Source organism: Ambystoma mexicanum, chromosome 3p, assembly GCF_040938575.1.
Source record: "Ambystoma mexicanum isolate Mex_15411 chromosome 3p, UKY_AmexF1_1, whole genome shotgun sequence".
In the NCBI taxonomy this organism is placed as follows: domain Eukaryota; kingdom Metazoa; phylum Chordata; class Amphibia; order Caudata; family Ambystomatidae; genus Ambystoma; species Ambystoma mexicanum.
Genome location: NC_090925.1, coordinates 579,350,938 through 579,365,361, shown reverse-complemented (window position 1 = coordinate 579,365,361; position 14,424 = coordinate 579,350,938). Strand labels below are relative to the sequence as shown.

General features: G+C 40.6%; 1 protein-coding gene across 1 annotated transcript in view; it reads right to left on the bottom strand.

Annotated features, from left to right (window-relative positions):
- Positions 1–13,250, bottom strand: part of LOC138580625 (thyrotropin-releasing hormone receptor-like) — a 780,816-nt gene extending 767,566 nt beyond the window's left edge. Inside the window, exons 1-2 of the mRNA XM_069651312.1 lie at positions 13,078–13,250; positions 10,798–11,680 (exon numbers count right to left, since the gene is read on the bottom strand). Of these exons, the coding sequence (XP_069507413.1) occupies positions 10,798–11,598 (801 nt within the window). The 5' untranslated portion in view covers positions 11,599–11,680; positions 13,078–13,250. The remainder of the gene's footprint in view (positions 1–10,797; positions 11,681–13,077) is intronic.
- Between the last annotated feature and the right edge of the window lie 1,174 nt (positions 13,251–14,424).

The following is a 14,424-nucleotide window of genomic DNA, read 5'->3' as shown; positions in this document are numbered from 1 at the left end:
ATGTGCAACCAGTATATGTGTCTTCTGATTTAGAAATTCTGAATGGAATCTCCACCTGCCTACAAAGATATATACAGATTTTTCTCTCCAGCCAATATTTGGTCTGGCCACAAAAAGGGAATGCAGACAGTTACAGATACTGCCACAAATTGTACTCTCTTGCCTAAAAATAATTCTATAATTTGTTATGCGTACCTTTGCAATAAGCAAGTATTTGCTCCGGCCATTAAATGTTTGCATACTGATTTACTGCCACTGAATATAACAAATCTGGGTTTTTCTTTTCCTCATAGTGATAAGAAATATCAAATATGTTTTATGTCATGCACACTGGGATTCTATCAATTACATACACCAAAAGTGATCCCTTCCTTCCTACCAAGAATGCTATATTATATAATGTTTTATCTGGAACCAGTTTCTGACTTGGCCACAAAACAGCAACACACCCTATTACAGACAGTATTTGTATGTTCTTGTCTAATCATAACTGTAAGATATGTTATTCATAATGGAACAACTTTCAACCAGTGTTTGGTGTTACCCCTAGTTGATGGCACAGTGTTTTGTAACCACTGACTGGAACATCTACCTGCCTAACAAAAATGTAAGGATTTTTCTCTGTAATTAGGATTTGATCTGGCCAACAAAACGATGATGAGCACAGTTTCAATCACTCAAAACCCTTTTGTGTCTCAGCATAACTCTAACATTTCTTTTTCACAACTTGCAATAAGTACTTGGTCTGATCATTAAAAGATGACACACTGATATACAGCCATTGAATGCAATCTCAGCTGAGCTATGCAGCTTTATCTCTGATACTATTTTTTGGTGTAGCCAACACAAGAATTACTTTTCCACTTACAGTCAATGAATGACGCTCTTGCTTGAAATAATTATAAGATGTGGTGTTAACATTTGTGCAATTTGCCATTAAAAGATAACGCAAGTATTGGTTGAGTAAGCAAGACGGGGTTCAGTTGTTTCCACAGAGCATATTGGTGTGTATATTTCCTGTAAAAGGATTATAAAATGAATCCGAAGTCATCATAATCTGAAACTTGTTTTTTTAAAATATTAGTCCATTTATGTATGCATACAGAGACATGATAACCTTATTCAATGTTTTCAGATGTGAGAGAGACATTGTCATGCCATATATTATTAAAGGAATCGAATCTTGTTATGTGGGATGTTTCCACATCAGCCTTTGCAATATCATTAGCTATACTCTCTCACTCTTGGAATCCTGCCTACCTTTGGTGTGTATCTAGCCATGCACTACCCTGGTTGTGGTCCTGACACAGTGTAGAGGCTTTCCTTATGCAATGTATGCTATTTTGGCATGAATACAAGTGCAGGGTTGCTTCTATTAGGCAGCATATAAGTGATAACTATCTCTGCACCTGATAGCTGTGCTCATTTCATAGTTATTATATATATTCATCCTTTGCCATCCATATGACCTTGTCCCACCATCCCATCTCTCTCTATTATGAAGTTGATTACTCACTACAGTAAGATGATCACATACTCACTCCACACTTCAAACTCTATGCACATTTTTGTTTTACTGCATGCATCATTTGGGAGCTTCTCTGAGTATTAAGTTGTTGCCCCAAAATTGGTGTACATTTGAGTTAACTTATGCTGGATGATGGAGTGGCACCTGAATGTTAAGTGATTACAATTCTCGACTAATTTCTTTTAGTAGGTGTATTCTGATGAAAGTTGAATGTGAAATTTTGGTATTGAATGTTCTTTTTTTAATGTATTTAGCCCATGATCTCCAGAGCATTGCCCTGGAATGTATCTTACGTTCCTTGGCAACCTACCTGATCTTGGCTGTTAAAATTGTTAATTGACACATCATTTTCCTTATCGCATAAGAAACATATTTGCCGTTGGGTGTCATGTCTAATAATTGTAATTTCCATATGGTTTTACTTGGAATATGAGTCAACCCCATTCTTTAATGACAGGAATTACATTTGGAAAGGCATTACAGATGGTCAATGGGATGACATCTGATGCCGGCCATAAACAGTAAGAGGGACAGCAGAGACTGTTTTATGCCCAAACATGTAACATAACATGGCTCAATGGTAATTAAGTTCTAAAGGTAGACAGGTAGAAAGTGAATTGTATAACCCTACACCTCTATAACGCTAGCAGGGGCTGAGGGCAGGCTATACACTTCAGAGCTATGAGTCCTCATTGGAACCATACACATAACAGTACTTTGGCAAGTACCAAAATATAGGGAATGTCCAAGCAAGGTTCTAGCAGAATATGAACTTAAATACAGATAATTCATATAAAACACAAATAACCGCTTCTGAAAGTTATGCACACTAACAATGCAGACAAAGGATAAACACAATGTACATCCTGAGGATTTGAGGACTGGTTTGAGAAATGAAGGTAAGCGTGACTAAAACATTGCAAATACAAATGGCTACTAAAATTCCAATCATGAGGTAGGGTTTGCTATCCTTTTTCAGTCCCTACGGACCACTGTTAAGACAAGGGGGTTGAGTACCTCTAAAATTCCTGTAAGGGGCCTCTTATCCACTTAAATACTACCTTTGTCTCTTGTGCTGTCTCAAAAGCATCAAGGACATCTAGGTACTTTCCTCCGGCTTGAGTTGTGGTTCAACACATCAAGCTGGCATGACAGGTTTGGTGCACAGCTGTGTGAATCATTGAATGGGGAGGGCTCAATGGCCAAACCATTTTCAGATGCAGCAGGAAATACATCTCATAGGAAGGGCTCAATGGGCATCTGTGATGAATAAATGTATTAATCAGCAACAGTCAGGATGTTGTTTCTTCCAGCAGGTAAATTCTCTGTCCCTCAGAGACAGTTGAGGAAAACATTGTTTAATCCTGTTCGACAAAAACAATATTCCACCTATGGAACGGGCCCTTTGAACTGGTCTTTGGTTCCAAACAAGACCCAAACAAGACCCAACTGAGTGATGAGTAATGACTCATTATACAGTCAAGTCTTAGCAACGTTCTGCTAAAAGCCAATCATAATTTCTTTTAATGAAGTGTTTACACTCTTTTACCATATTCAGAAAGAAGTTTAAGTCCGATGGAAGTAACGTGTGGTAAGTAGAAATGATGCAAACATGTACTAAAAAATGGTGGGCTGCGTTTTCCTGTATCACATGGTTTCTAGCTCCTCTTCAATTCCTCCCAAAACTGATTTTTGTAGATCTAAGAATGTCCTTTGTATTTGTCTTCCTTAGGCCCACCCACTCCTTCTTGTCAACTCCATTTAAAGTGCACATTGTTCAATTGACCTCAGGAACTCATTCCTTCACCATTGGGATGAGGAGTAATATTATCATTGTTTTTATTTGGTTAAAATGTGCAAACATGACACACATCAGGTTGCACATATTTTAAATATCTTCACCCCCACAGTGCATTATCAATTAGTCACATATTAAGCATATCCAAAACCCAGCCTTAAGGTGCCGACACTGTTGCAATCATAGGCCAAAAGTGCAAAACTGCTAAAGTGTGCAAAAGTAAGTACATAATATGGCCCTAACACATCTCAGACGAAACTAATTAACACCCAGGTGTTCATATGCTGAACAAGTCAGATGGAGTTGTGTACAGTTATCAATTCCGTGCTAAAACGTTCTTCAGTGTACTGCTTCATAGTACCCCAAAGCTTCTTAAATTGTTTGACTCCTCCCTGAAAATGTAGCACTTTTTTTCCCTCCAAAAAAGCCTTTACAATTTCATTAAAGCAACGTTCTATCCAATGAGGAACCCTTTCCTTCCAGTTCCAGGCCATGATAAGAAGAACTAACAATGTATCTCGAAGAGCGACGGTTGCCTATACATATTAACACCCAGGATCATAGCCAAACAGAACTCCCATCATAAAAGGACCAACCACATAATAACTTATTTCTGACATTTTACTAAAACAACTGAGGTCCAGCGTAAATGTTAGTGACTACACACAGCAAGCCAATCCACCATATCCGTATCAACTTTCCCAGGCCTCAGGTAGCTATACTTATTAGTCCAACAGGTAGAGGTATAGCACCACAAAAAGATCAACAGGTGTAAATGATCACTGGTAAATAATACAGTTCAATGAGTAATACACAAATCTTCTGTAAGAAGAGTTATAGGGTAATTACCTCTATCCCTCCTATAAATGGTTTCCCATTCATTAGAACTGGATCCCATTTCAGGGTATGTCCCCACAGTCAAAATGATAAAGCTGTGTCTGCTTCCTGATCACTAACTTGGCACAGATGAATCGGATAACCTCATGTAACTCCATGAAATAGGGTCTCCTAACAATATTCTTTGTTTCTTTTAAATAAGGTTTGTTTGTGGCTCCTAGAACTGAGTCTAGCTGGTCATACGATATAATTAAAACCATCCCTACCAGCTGCCTGCGTAAGTAGAGATATAGATCTTCTCATTTACCAGGAAACTCATATGCAAACATATGCAAGAGTACTCCATCGTTCCATGGAATCTTATAATTTCTTCGAGTAGCACCTTAGCTTCTAGCTGCAGCAGTAATTCTTACCTGGCCAAACAAGGTGGACGCACAGTAGTTAACATCTTAATGTTTCCATGCAGTAAGATACATTTCTAAAGCCCAAAAATATATGTATAAACATTTTGGCAAGGTGTTTTTTCTAAATAAGTTAATGCAACCAATTATCAAAATAGGATGTATCATCCTATTCTTTGGCAACATCCCAGTTTCTCAACAGCTCTTATCACTTTTTTCCCTTCCAATTGATTTGAGGTGTTAATATTTAATTATCCCAAGGTATGTAACTGAGGTGACCTGTCTATCACTAAACCCCAGAATATTCCACACTTTGGTTTTCGGCCTCATTCATTCTGCAAGCAGCTACCAGAGCAAATTCCAGAACACACCAAGATATAGCAGTAATAGCTTGTGAGGGGTCCATTAAATATAGCACTATATGGTGTTCATATGGTGCTAACTTAATCTTATCACCTTTGCCTGTAAGAAATGTGACAATAATCCAGCCACATAAATCTACCCACTGATAAAAACCTTGATGCGATCCCATAAAATCTTATGGAGGGAGGATAGCTATTTAATGTAGTAAGCTTCTATTCGGTTGATGAAGGATGCAGGAAAGTTGAGCTTTGATATTGTGACCCAGAATTAATGCCTGCTCATTCAATCAAATGTCTTCCCTGCATCAATAAATGTCTAGAAAACTGGAGGATTTCCCCGGAGGCAAAGCCAATCCACAAATGAACTAAAAAATGCAGCACATACCCTAGTTTAGAATGTTTATTCTGGCTTACACGTCAGTATCCAATCTATTCATCACCCATGATTGAATATAAAGGAAAACCACATGAGGATTTCCCAACTTGAACAATTTCTCTAGAGACATAGGGGCTGATTCATGGAAGTATTTGCAAGGAAAATCTGGGATTTGTGCGCCATTTTGCGAGCAAAACTTAATTCGTCAATTCATTGAATCGACTGCATTGAATTTTTTCCTGACTCGCGTGGACTTCGCGCAGACTTGGCACATCTCCGCGAGTGGTCATGTCCCTTGTGTGAGACACTACGCAGAGCGTGGATGATGCCTGTACAGAGGGCGGAGTAGGGGGGCGGAACTCAGAAAAGAACAAGGGAAAAGCATTATGAGGTACAGGCCACAGGCAGTCCATAGCAAGCTCACAAATGCGCACGACAAAGCGTATTCATGCATGTGACCACGCAACCGCTCACCTGCAAAATGCCCATGCAAATCCCTCCATCTCTCTGCCACAAGTAGACTTGCACAAAGAAATCGCAGCGCAGAGGTGGGTATAAATGTCGGATTTAGGGCTGCATGTAGGCACTGATAGGAATTAGGGGTGTGCGTACGCAGTGAAGTGTGGTGCAGGAATGGTTTACGGGGGTTCGCATGCAGTTTTTCTGAGTTTTACCTGACCTACGATACAGCATACGCATGTTGTCGGAGTGCCAGTAACAGTTACGGAGGACCTGGCGCAGGATCCCTGAGATGTTGGGCCACTTGCGGGAGACCACACATGTTGGCCCACTTGCGGAAGACCACACAGACTGTTTGATGGGTTCTTGTATTCACGCCCATGGAGCACGCAAAAGTAGCTGTTGTGGTTGCTTTTCCTTTGCATGGGGGCATGTAGGGGGTGTCCTGACACCACTTGCGTATACGGTTCCTTTGCGCAGGAAATTCCATGAAGACGCAGGTGTGCATTTTTTATTCTGTGCGCAGACTCGCGCAGTGTCGTTCTCGGTGCACGGACTTTGCAGGAAAAATGTGCACTTTTCCATGAATCTCTCCCATAGTCTATTTTATTTTCAGTATTATTGGGTGGAGGAGAGTCTTCAAACACACAATACAAAAGCATAGTATCATCATCATCACAATATTTGTTTTTAAATACATTTATAGCCCCCACTCAAGGAAGCAACACAACTTTGTACAAAATACCAAGGTAACCCGGAAAAACATTTCAAGAACATCATTGCAACGAGTCCAGAAAAGTGATAAGTGCTTTTTAAAGCCAAGGGTAGAGCATTTGAAACTTTTAGAACCACATACATGAAGGTGAAGCTCCCACAGCATTGGGGGAACCACCCTTAGCACAATGAGTGCTGCAGACCATCTAAAGATGTTCATTGCCACCAACTGAAGTGCCACAACCACATGGAAACAGAGCGGGCCTTGACACTGTAAAGCTTTAAAGGCCTCTTGCACTTGACACAGAATATGTCTGCTAGCCAGTGCAAATTGTGTGAGAAGGTGTATTATGATTGAAGCCTGAAAAAATCTGAATTTGAGTGGAATATTCAGCACGTTGGGCACTTCTGATGGCAGCCCACACTAACCTGGGCTTTCTTCAGGTACCTGTCGGGAGCCACACTCATCGTTTCCATTGTGTCTGTGTGAACCTTTAGTTAATTCGATTCCATAAAAATGGCAATTTAAGTGAGGCAGACAGAGTCATAGTGGTACCCAATTGCAACTTTCATTCTTGCTTTCTAGTGTGGCTGGGCATGTGCCACAGCCTTAGTTCAGGTGCTTTCCTGATACAAACATGTGTTTATTTGGGACGGATGAAAGGAGGACCAAGCCTGATGTGCATATGGTCATCCCTCCTTCTGTAATTGCTTGGCAGACAGAAGAACAATGATCTGGAGGGGAGCCCAGAATGATGCCAGAGGTTAATATTTACTCTAAACCTTCCAGCCATCACCACCTTTGTTTTGCTGCTGTCACCCAGAGTAGGATGGGTCCAGTGTCTGCTAGGCCTAGAGGCCCAAGCTACACCCCACTGATGACATCCAAATAGACCAGAACATGACTTTGGTTGCTTGTGGCTTTGTGCAGAAGGGGTGTGACCAAGCAGTTTAGTCTGGACTACCCCTTTTTGGGGGTGGGACCAAGCCTGATTTGTATATAGTCTTTCCCATTTCTGTAATGGCTTAACAGGTGAAGAGGATGGTCTGGAGGTTTGGCCAGAGCCATGCCAGAGCTTAAGATGTACTCTAAACCATCACCTCCTTTGTTCTGCAGTTTAACCATATGTGTCATTGTTTTGTATGTTTAATACACGTGTACATATGAAACACAGAGGTTTTAATATTACTTTTCCGAACCTTATTGTTTGTGGACAGCAAGACTGCAAAATGTGTAGGCGGGGCCCACAGCAGAAGATTTTGGCTAATGTTTAAGGTTAATGTTCACAAGGCGTGGTCCAGAGCAGAAAACATGGTGGTGGGTTGAGTACGGTGTTGAGGTGGGTATAACCATGGATTGCATTAAGCTGATACTTCTCCTAGGGCCAAATTATTCTTTATCCTAGGGGTAATGGGATCGGACAGAGTGACAAAAGAGTAAAATGTAATGCCAGCCAATCCTCCGAATTTGATTGCAAAACGAATTCATATTTACCCAGACTAAACCAATAAAGAGTTATACACTCTGCCCAACTAGGATTCAAAGAATAAACATGGGCTTGTTGGAGAATAACCAACCAGCACATGGCCTTCTGTCCTTGGTGCCATAACTTCACTTTACATATCTGCATATTTCTTAAAGATTTATTTCCACCAGTTGTGCATCTATAGGATATTGAATACAACACAGAAAGTGGACCCAACTCACGCAGAATGGCAGGGAATTGACATGTCATGCCAACATCTGAATAACACGTCTCTATTGTACTTGATAAGAAAAAATACCAATCACGCACTTGTTTGTATGATGACAGTTTCATAAAATGCATGTGTCACACCCCTACAGGTTGATTCACAAAGATGTTAAAACGAGTAACTCTGTCTTGACCATTACTTACTCTTCTCTTTCGAGGAGTAAGTCAGAATTACTCCCAGAAGCTTCTTTGCAGATTGAATAATCTCCCTGAAATAGGTCAAGCATAAATCAGAATAATTTACAATAATGTATGTCTTTGAGATTTGGGCTCTTTATTTCAAAATAAACAGTTTTGTACTAAGGTTTCTCTCCCTATGATAATAATGCTTTATGCCACTATCTTAAATGCCACTATTTAATCAATATGAGTGTCAAAATGATGGCCCGTCTATAGACTGAATGCCCAGGAATTCTTCATATACACGAGGGAAAGCTCATTGGAAATGGCCACAGTCGGAGCTAGCTGGATGAAGTAATACCGCTGGATCAAATCCAATGAAAAACCGACTGTGTGACAACCTCTACTAGGTTCCTGGCCCAAAGGTCTATGCCAAGTTGTGTCATTGCCCCAAGACATTTCTGCTTGTACATCACTCCTGTGATTGATCATATTTTAAAAATCCCAACTGAGGCGCCAACATTATCCCATGAAAATATTCCACTGCTCCTCTTGACTCCATCTTGGTTTTCATGACGCCCCTCAGGTTTGAGAGCGCAATTTATCATCTTTCATCAGTACTGTGTAGAGAGTGGTCTGGAAATGAATGAGATTAAAACCAAATTATTGGTGCCCCCCCCAACCACACCCTGATTAAAAAGGAAACAAAATTACTGCCTAATGTTCGGGGTTCCCCGAATGAGCAAGTAACAAGTTACAACTTCTTTTGCATCAAATTTCAAACTAAGAATATATACGATCAATAGCTTGAAAGGTCATGCTTGGCACGTGAATGATCAACTAATGAATTGCTTCGATATAGTCGAATGCAATGCAACAGTGCAGTGAGCCTTTCATTCAATATATATTGGATATAATCAAGGGCAGCTACACATGTTGGTTCCAGATTATAGGGCTACTCAACCATTTTAAATTATCTATAACAGAACATAAATCTGTAAAAGAGCTATCGAGTTTCCCTTTGGGTACCCCTAATAAATCAATGATTATTTAACTTGACCTAAAAGGAATCAGTCATGAACTTCAGATCAAGCCCTTCTCAAACCGGCTGTGATTATGGTCTACACCACTGCTCTCTAAATACTGTAATGCTAGGCATGATGCCTTAGCTCAGGGTGGTAGCTCTCAGCTGCCTTGCTGCAGACATGTAAGTTCAATGCTAAAAAAGCTGAAGCTCACAGAGTTGTGGGTGCATCCCACTAGCATAAATAGTGCATCTAAGGCACTGGTCAAAAGACTTTACGCTGTTAAGGGATCTAATCAAATAATTGAAGAATGTCAACAAACTGCGATAGCAAGAGAATTCTGGCTCTGACAAATCGTGTTTCGCTTTGAGGATGACCTAGACATTATTCAGCCTAAGTTTGCTACAACACTTTATGTCCAGTTTAGATTAGGGATATACTCTTGTTAGCTTGTCTAAAAAATGAGATGGAATGCTAAGGAAACAAATGTATGTATCTCATGTGTTATTGAGAATGAGTCACTTGGAATGCACATTTTTACGCAGACCTGAGGTCTATATATTTTCAAGTCAATTTTGGGATAACATGTGATGAGGACGATTAACAATTCTTTCAATCTTTGTAGACTTACATCTAAACATTGCATTATCTTCGGTGCCTCAAAATATATCCACAGAGCTTGGCTAGCACTATTTGTGGGAACTTATAGGTGATGAAATTGAGTGATCAATTCTATGTTAGTACTGTTTGTGGGAACTTATAGATGATGGATTTGATTGATCAAATCTATGTTAGCACTGTTTTACTGATTTCTGCAGATTTGTGTACTGTTTTATAAGAATTATTGATGACATGTGTCTATATCTGTATGTCGCAAATTGTCATTTATATTATATTGCTTTGTTGCCAGAATGACTTATGTCGAATAAAGCTAAGACTGATTGAGCGACTGAAGTGACAATGCTCTCTACAGGCCCTTACAGAGCACATCTGCAACCTTTGCCTCACCATATGTTCAAGACTATAAATCCTATGAACTGTAACCAGCATAGTCAAAGAAAATGCCATCATTTAGAACTTGGTTCGACACATATGGAGAACAATAGGTTTTAGATGCTTGGGGTTAGAAGCTTCTTCGAAAATAAAATAAATAACATGATTATTCTTAAAATGAATGGTGAACATGTTTTACATCTTGGAACTAGAACTGGGTTTGTCATTTCAAAAATACAAAACCATTTCACACACCGGAGACCCAACCAGGAATAAGGCTAAGACATATGAGATGACAGAACAAATAAAGGCAGAATTTTTTATTGTCTGGCATTTTGGCAAATGTTGCAATGTTCAAGTGAAAATGTATTTTCAGATATGTACACAGACATGTTACTTTCAGAAGGGAAACGACAGGTGATGCTCTTACCTGCTTTCTGGAGTTTGTGCTCTTGTTTCCTTTCGAGGGGAGCTTGATTGAGTTGTAGGGTTTCCCCTGATGCTTGTAGCTCATTCGGTCAGGATCCTGCGGTGTTGTGGGCAGGGGGTTCATAAATAATATCCGTGCTATTAACCCATAAAGAACGGTGGCCAGGACTAGGGGAATAACATAAAAGATAGTGAAGTCCAGGAAGTAGATGGGCGTGTACAGATTTCGGGATACCCGGTAGCCACAGTTCACCTGAACACCATCAGAGAAGGTAACCTCTTTGGTGTCCACCAGAAAGAACCACATCACACAGTAGACACAGGTAAACATCCATACAAAAGCTATAATCTTCTTAGCTCTCGAGACGGTGCATATGAACTGGGCCTTGATGGAGTGGCAGATGGCGATGTACCTTTCGATAGTGAAAGCTGTGATGGAGCAAGCCGAGATGTTGATGCCAAGGTACTGGAGGTAGGTGATGCAGAGACAACCAGCATAGCCGTAGACCCAGGAGGCCACCACCTCAGAAATGTTAGGAAGTCCAGCGGCAAGAAGGACTATCAGATCTGCAATGGCCAAACTGACCAGGTAGCAGTTGGTGGGCGTCATCATGTGTTTGGTTCTTAAAACAACCATCACCACCATGATGTTGCCTGCTATGCCAATCCCACATATAAGAAGCACAAGAAAAATGGTTACCACTTGGACTTCCAGGGCATTCTGAGGCATTGTTTCCAAGGTTTCATTTCCCATTGTTGTGTTCATGGTTGACCACCCTAAACCCAGTGTCTGGTTCTCCATCTTTTCTTCAAGTTCCTGGTTTCTTGAAATTGCCGCGAGTGGGGCTCTTCAGATCGATCCCTTTGTAAAAAGTTTAGGAATGCTGTGAAAGAGATAGATCAAATCAAAATAATATTCGCAAATGTCACTGTGCAGCTATAGCTAGCACTCGTTATGGTGCACAGACTGGTGTGTTGTCAATCTGCTACGGCCTTTTCTACGTGCATAGTTATACAATAATCACATTTGTTTTTACTTTTCAGTTTGATATACTTTTTGGGATTATTCAAGTAATCCATGTTGGTACCAAAACAGAGTCCTAAAAAGGGGAATTGTGACTTTCTTAGTCTATATCGTGCATTGCGTTACGTTCAATGAATGCTTGCATTATAACAGTACTGTATTATATGACGAGAAAGCAGTCATTATAACTGAGTTTAAATGCGTGTATATGCAAAGGTCTTCAGGTTCGGTTCATGTGCGTCAAATCTACTCCGTGTTTTCAGGGTAGCCACAAAATATACATTGGAATACCGCGAATCAAATTAAGAGTGGCTATCGTGAAGGCCCGTGTGATATGGCTCTGGGAGAAAACTACATCCAATAGAAATGTTAAAACAACTTATTAGGAATCTGCATGCGTGGGTCCACTGTTTAAAGCACGCACTGAACTGGGAAAGGGTAAGAGGCAGAGGAGGAGAGGAGACACGGCCCACTATTGAACTTCAAAGAGTTAACCGTGTTAAAATAACTTGAGGCTACATGACTGCAATAGTTATCAAAATATGTCTAGTGTTGATGGAGCACACACACAAAGGAGTCAAACGTCAAGTCTAATACCATTTACCCCTTGTTACTGTTTGTTAATTCTAAAGTTACCAAACAATTTGCCAACCTTTGAAAGGGTGCTGCTTGAATTTGTCAGCCGCAACCCTGTTTTGCAAACAACTGCACTGAATAAAAATGAGCTGCAGACCATTTAATTCGCATCTGCCTTGCATGCATTACCTGGATCGAACATGCATCATCTGTTCTGCCGCGTAAACGCTTGCCTGGTGCATTTGTACTTGTGACAAGCACTATATGCAGGAGATGGTTGGTAACAAGTTATGCTTTCCCATCCCTAAACAGACATAATGCTGGCATGCGATGCGGTCGAGGGACTGAATAGTCAACTGTGGAACTAATTTACTCGAGTTCTAGCTTTGGTTCGCCACTTGGCCAGCATTGTGTGATCCTGTGCAAAAATCCATTCGTTGTAAAATCAGCCCTAATTGGCAGTGGTTAAACACAGATGCTAAACAGCATTAACATGTTAAAAGCTGCCTATGAAGTAGACATTTAACTATGGTTTTATATATCAATAAAAACATGTTCTTAGAATCAAAACTGTCACTACTCAGGGCAATGAAGTACAGGAAATAATGGAAAATACGTATCGATTAATTCGATAAAAACCAAATAAGCAATTGAAGCGTGCACGAATTTGCCAAACTTTACCATTTCCAAGGTTGTAGCTCCCAGGCGTGAGTTGTATTGAAAGCCTGTGATGGATGGAGCGAGGCAGGGGCGCTGGCTTGATCTGTCTCTTCTGCACTCTGTATCAGGGATGCGCTAGCGGGCTCTTCGCTCCTTTTCGCCTCTACAGTGCGAGGGGCATTCCAGGCAGGGACGCTTCAGTACCACAGACAGCAGCCTGCTCTTGCGCTCTTCGGATCCGCGCAGGTCCTAGTGCTCGGCCGGTTCCGTTCAATGCCTCTTAAAGTGTACTCTGTTCAATCACGAATTAGTTTCAGCGACAGGACAAGGAACCTAACTAGTTCCATTACAAACATGGTAAATTCGGCCCACCTCCATGCACTCCCAATAATCAGACAAGTAACAACAACATATAATAATAGTTAGAGAGGCACCGAATGGTCTTTGGCTTAGAAGGCAGGGGGTTACATGGTGAACAGGTTCAAACGACGTCCAAACTGAAAGGCTGTGAAGGGTCAACTGTCATCAGTCGATCGGGCGTCTATAAACATATGCCTCCCCTCATCCACCGCAAGAAAAGGGCATTTTCATTAGACGTCGTTTTTTCTCTAATTACACGATAATCTTAAAAGTCACTTTATTTGTGTTATCTGTGTTTAAACATTATTTTACCTATATTTCTAGGGTTTATAAAGAAAACACTATTTCGAAAGCACTAATGCTATACAATCATAACGTGTGTGTTTTTCAAATAGCACTGAGATGTTATGTGCCACGTAAATATTCAGTATTGCGGGCACAATATAGTTGGCATCTGCACACCTTTCAATGAACATGAGAAGCATCTTACATGGCTCAGTAAATGCACTGGCTACCTACATATCCCAAGAGGCTAGAGTCGCTGGATGTAGAGGTTGTGGGCCAACTTCCATACATTTTTAATCTCTCTTTAGCATTGATGTGTGTGAGTGGGTAGCGTCAAAGGAACGGCCTTTGCAACTCATTCCATGTGCGCTAACTAGACGGACGCAGACTTGATTGGTTTAGGACATATTTTATGGTGAATACCTCTATCTATCTATCCATCTTTCTGTTTCTCTCTGACATTATTGGCACATTTGATTCCTTATGCAGATATCGTATTTATGAGGATTATAATGTGTTCCCTGACAGATGAACCTGCATGAAAAGTCACCAAACCTTCACAGAAATGTGTATTGTAGCGCTGAATTATATTGAAGTATGGTGCTATTCCATGAAGGCGAGAAACATTTAGAAGAGGATGTTCCAAAAAGATGTCTCTGGGGACTAAATGACTTTCCGGAGATTCCTGTGCTCAGGACCCAGACTCATCTCTGGCTTCCTCTG